Source organism: Papaver somniferum, unplaced genomic scaffold (assembly GCF_003573695.1).
Source record: "Papaver somniferum cultivar HN1 unplaced genomic scaffold, ASM357369v1 unplaced-scaffold_21, whole genome shotgun sequence".
In the NCBI taxonomy this organism is placed as follows: domain Eukaryota; kingdom Viridiplantae; phylum Streptophyta; class Magnoliopsida; order Ranunculales; family Papaveraceae; genus Papaver; species Papaver somniferum.
The window spans coordinates 16,591,264-16,597,080 of record NW_020631041.1 but is presented as its reverse complement, the minus strand read 5'-3'; the positions used below and the strand labels follow the sequence as shown (position 1 = coordinate 16,597,080).

General features: G+C 37.8%; 1 protein-coding gene across 1 annotated transcript; it reads left to right on the top strand.

The window, feature by feature from the left end:
- The first annotated feature begins 1,217 nt into the window (after nt 1-1,217).
- On the top strand, nt 1,218-2,278 carry LOC113339686 (homeobox-leucine zipper protein ATHB-22-like). Its single transcript, XM_026584920.1, has 3 exons — nt 1,218-1,362; nt 1,481-1,893; nt 1,997-2,278. The coding sequence occupies exons 1-3, from the start codon at nt 1,218-1,220 to the stop codon at nt 2,276-2,278; spliced, it is 840 nt and encodes a 279-aa protein (XP_026440705.1).
- The last annotated feature ends 3,539 nt before the right edge of the window (nt 2,279-5,817 follow it).

The window sequence follows — 5,817 nt, the reverse complement described above, 5'->3', positions numbered from 1 at the left end:
AACATTTACCTCATTTATATAAATTGCATACTATCCCGGGATGTTTTCATTATTTTATCTTTTTGGTTATATAAATACTAGCATTGTTATATCATTATTGAGGAAGGATCCCATCACATGTTTGGAGACATTTTTCTTAATCAAAATTAAATGGTAAAGTATTTGAAGCTAATATGTTGGATATATATTCATCTTACAAAGATCTAGATACCCACAAAAAATGAGCTCATTTCGAAAAGTATAATATACTACTTTGAAAATTGACCGTTGAAAATCGACTAATTTTCAACCGTTAAAATTAAGATTGGTAGATGTTGAAGTTTGCTATTTCGGAATGAGATAATTTTTTGTGAGTATGTAGAGCTTTGCAAGATAAGCATATTCCCAAAATTTTAGCTCCAAATACCTTACCGTTTGATTTGGATTCAGAAAATGCCTTACAATGTGTGTGATATTATGAAAATAAGAGTGGGAGGGGATGCTCCCTCATTATTATTTTACTTTCTTACCTGCTTAAGGAAACAAGGGGAATGAACAGTGCCCCCTCCAATTGAAACTTCAACCGTGGGATCATCTTGGTCTTCTGATCTGGATTGTCAAATTTCGAGAAAACGTTGCTAGCTACACGGGAACGCGTATCATCGGTTTCAAACAAATTTGCTTCTTTGTAACGTTGACACCTGCGTGGCGAACAAGTGGGAGTCCGGCATCTGTAATTTAAATTACGAACGGAAGTATCTGTTTCAAAAACCTGCAATAGTGGGGATTGTATCATCCAACACACAGTGAAAAATCGAGCCGTGTCTTGACCCCTCCTCATGGCTGGTGGCCCATAACTGTGCATAAATCACTTCACATATTTTTCTGCATTTTGGCCCACTATGGATCTTAGCACCCTCTTGGCTTTATCTTTATTCTTTTGATGCATATGATATGCATATTTTATTATGCCTCTTCCACTTTGGACCTTTGTAGATAGTCTCTTTCCCTAAATACACGCCAGTTCTATATATATGTTGAAACATATAACACTACCAACCTCCAGCAATGATCGAGCTAGTTTAAGCTAAAAAAGCTCACCTGGATATGTAGTTGGTAGCAGTTATATTAGTGGATATATAAACTTTTGGCTAGATTTAGTACGTAACTACTAATCTGGTGTTTATTAAGACGGTACACACCCCAATCCGCTAGACATTTCACCAGTTTTGGTAATGATGGCTAATTCGAATTACTGCTGCAGCACACCTCAAATTCCTTCCCCAACAACTACAACATCAGGACAACAGCAAGAGAATTATGTTTCATCTTTTCTTCATGATCATCACTACCACTGTGAATCCTTTGATCACCCATTTCCAGGTTTAAACCATTTCTTTTTCATGTATACTTTTTTGCCGCCAATTTTTTTTTAAGTGTGCTTGCGTATCAACCTTTTTTCCCGAAACTATAACTGATCACTGTTTTGCAATTTGAATAGGTTTGGTAGGAGCAGAGATGACGGAGCTATGGTCTAGTCGTGCAGACGAATGTAAGGCTGAAAATGGTGTAGAAGATCATGATGCAAACATCAACAACCAAGTGAAAACGGGGAGGAGGAAAAGACGGTTATCTAGTGAACAAGCAGATGCGTTGGAGAGGAGTTTCCAAGAGGAGATAGAGCTGGAACAACAACCGGGCACTACACTGGATGAAAGGAAGAATAAGGTAAAGCTGGAACCTGAAAGGAAAATGAGGTTGTCTAGAGAATTAGAGCTGCATCCTCGCCAAATAGCAATATGGTTTCAAAATCGACGAGCCAAACTAAAAAGAAAGAAAATCGAACAACTATACAATGTACTTCAGCAGGATTTCGAAATTGTCGCAAGGGAAAACCAGCATCTTCAGGAAGAGGTAGTACACCTCTTATAATAAATGAAAACACGAAACTTATGTGTGTAAAGTTTTAGAATAACTTATCTTAATATTACTGCTTTAAAATCTTTACTTTATGTAGGTTATGAAATTAAAAAGCAAGCTTGACAATCGCGAGACAATGCAAGCTTCTACACGGTACGAAGCACAAGCGTCACCAGCGGAAGCTAATGGTGATAAAGTTGCCACTGAAATCACAAGGTTGTCTGCCGCTATCCAATCCACAGACGATATACAAGGAAGAACCAGCGATTCAAACCATATATCAGAGTACAGTACTTACTTGTTCGACAATGAGAACTATTATTCAACAACCTCCCTACCTTATTGGGATGTTTCCCAGGGTTATCCCAAATTCCAGTGATATCAAGTTTCAAAAATAAAAAATTAAAATAGAAGTAAAAATAATTGTGAGATTGTTGTTTCTTCATTAATTAACTTTCTCATTAGCTTAACTGAAGAAAAAACCCTAGCTACCTAAGGTTGATTATGCAGCGAGGATATGTATTTGTTCAGCGACTTTGCGTTGTAGTAATTGTTTATGTGATACTAATTAATACATTTTGAATTAGGTGCTGTACATAAGAACCAAAGCTGTTATATTTTGAATTAGGTGCAGTACATAAGAACCAAAGCTGTCGGCTAGGAAAAATCGATGACATGACTATAGTTGTGACCTAGGAACCCCTTGTTGATGATAAAGTGATTACTGTCAGTTAGTAAATGCATGATTCAGGCAGATTTAAGCGCAAAGTCTATCATACGTTATTCAGTAAGCACCATAGATAGGCCCGAATCCTGAAGCAAAAACTTGGTATAAGAGAAGTACTGTGCCTTGGAGCTGGTAGGACTTCCCCAGCTGCCTTTTGCTTGTTTTCTTGAGCAGTTGCAGGAAAGACTTCCCCGGCCCAGGAAATGTACCTTCGCCTCATAAAACAAAAAGTGCTCTAAGAAAACAACCAAAGCCCAATAAACACTTTATGTTGCTATGTCGCTCATATATGCAACAGACCTAAAATTTTATCAATTGGTCACTAGCCCCTTGTTTTTTTTGTACAACTCAGCTGAACTTTAGTAATTTATGTTTTCATCTCTAAAATTTGTCAGCGCTTTTGTATGATATATATAGAAGATTAAGAATCAATATATATATACAACTACCTCAACAACCCGAAAAATGCTAATAGACAACTAAAATATTACATTGGAACAAAAAGTGGGTTAAGCACTATATACACAAAATACCTGCACATATATAACACAGCGTTCGACCATGAAGCATTACACTAGTACTTCATCATAGCTGCACGCAGAAAAGCCTGCACTTATTGCGGCAGTCAAAGCATGAAACATCAAAAACACACACACACACACGAACCATGCATTCTCACCTCGGGATTGTCATCAGCATCATTGTTGTGGAATCATCATTTAACAATCTCATACATCAAGTAGGACCCATGAGATTCAGCTGGAAACCTATAAGCACTGAGCCAAGAAAGTAATATGCCAAGTAAGAGTCATGATAGTCAGGATGTTGAAGAAAGCTGAATATCTGTTCAGTTTTTTCATCCTCTGGTTCAGTTTCCCTAACTCATCGTTAGCCCTTTCTCTTACTCGCCTCTCTACGTCTTCTTCATGTGATAGCTCTGTTACAATCTCTTCTGTTACATCTTCACTAACTGCAGTTCTGGTCCGGCTAGTCACCTGTGTCTGTGTCTCGCTTGGACCATGAATGCCTCTTCTTTCTTCCCTTTCCCACTTCATTTTTTCCAACATCACCTGATACAAGAAAATATTCCCTTATGTGGAAGATCCATGTAATAAGAATTACTTACTGAACCGAGAAACTACTAGCAGAACACAAAAGCAACAAACTAGTATAGTTATATATATGCAGCGCCTTACCTTCACATGAGCAATCAAGACTGGGAGTTTAATTGAAGTAATCTCATATCTCAAATATAAGGGGCTGCGCTTATATATATAAATCAAGTAAAAAAGAGTTGCAACGAAGTATACACCTTAGTAGCTCGAGGCTCCAAGAAAAGCAAGTTAATGAGAACAAACACAACCACCATATGCGAATCATAAGCATGAATTTTCTCTCCTTTATGATATTTAGTTTGTGCACTTTTATATCGTCGCCTTAAAATTTGAGCCACCATTGAAGACCCGATACTATAACCAATGAGCCGATAATAAACTGGATATATCTTGCTCTGAGCTGCTGCAAATTCTTGTCTTGGTAATACCCTAGCTAACAAGTGAGAAAAAACAAATGAAACCCACACTGAAGAACCATAAGCTGTAACATATCCTACCAAGCGTATAACCTCTAAACCCCATTTAATATTTTCATCAGAAACAGCCATTTCCCAACCACTCTGAAATACATTTGTTAAATTTCTTGCACCTTCTTTAAACAGCATAGTTATTTTATGACGTGCACTTCTCTTATCAGTAATGGCTGATTTAGTCATTCTTAGTTTTTCTTTTAGGTCCTCCACAACAAACCCTTTCAGTGACTCTTTAACATTTCCAGCTCCTTCCTCAATTCCATGTGCTGTATTTATGATCTTTTCTTGTGCCATTTTGATTAGTCCTTCTGAATCTTGCGAAGCTTTTTCCTTCTCATCTCCTAGAATTAGTTCTTTAGCTGATTGTTTCAAAACCTGGGATTTCTCTGTAACTTTGTCTTTTGCTCGATTCAGGGATTCAGGAATGCGAGTCCTAGTGTCTTCCACTGCATCCGTGAAATCATGGGCTTTATCCAAAATATTCTCTTTCGCATGATTTATGGTCTCTGGCAATCTCTTGGCTTTCTCAGTTGCAGATTCTTTAGCTTCTCCAACGGATTGTTTCACATATTGAGCTCTATCACTATTAATAACCTTTTCTTTCACATTACTTGCGGTTTCCGGTACCGATTCTGCTAGAGTATCTCTTGCACCTTCAAATGCTTCTTTAACCGTGTGAACTTTATCTGAAACCTTCTCTCTGGCCTGATTTAGTATCTCAGGCATTCCCTTCATATATCCAGCTGCAGTGTCACCAGAATCTCCAAGTGCTTCGTTAACCTTGTGCGGCTTCTCCGAAACCTTACCTTTAGCTGAATCTTCCACTGCAGCTTCACTCCAGTCAAGAGTTTTTTCCAAAACCTTATCTTTAGCATGATGTACTGCTTCAGAAATTCTCTTTGCACCTGAACGTTCAACTGCTTCATTGAAGTCGTGGGTTTTATCCATGACCTCCTCTTTAGCATCGTGTGCCTTTGCTTGATGTAAAGTTTCTTCATCCCTTCTAACATCCGGTATAACTTCATCAATTGCTTCTCTAACATCAGGGGTCTTGTCCAAAACCCTGTCTTTAGATTTCTCATAAGCATCACTAAATGATTCACTTCTTCTTCTTCTTCCAGCTTGCCTTAAATCTGGCATTGAATCTTTTAATCTCTCACTAGATCTACCTAACATTGAAGAAGCTGATGATAAACCATGTTCTAATGGTTTATCTTCCTTATGCTCCTCCTCACGATGATGATGATGTCGACTCCTTGAAGCAGATTCATGATGAAGTTGTTGTTGTTGTTGATGATGATGATTTGGATTTCCAAATCCAGTTGTTTCTCTTTCGTATTCCACTACGATCAATCTATGACTTTCTTTTACAATTAAATCGTCATTTTTTGGGTTCTTCTTCTTCTCCTCATGTGGTGAAACTACCCCTCCTGCTGCTGCTACTGACGTAATTACCAGAAATATTGCATAAATTTTCACCATCTTTCCCTCCCACTCACTTGAGCCTCTCTAAAGCTTATCTTGTAATAATTTTCAGAGGAAAGAAAAGAAAATAAAAGAAGGGTTCTTGAATGTTTTGAAATGAGGGCGGCTGAGAATTCCG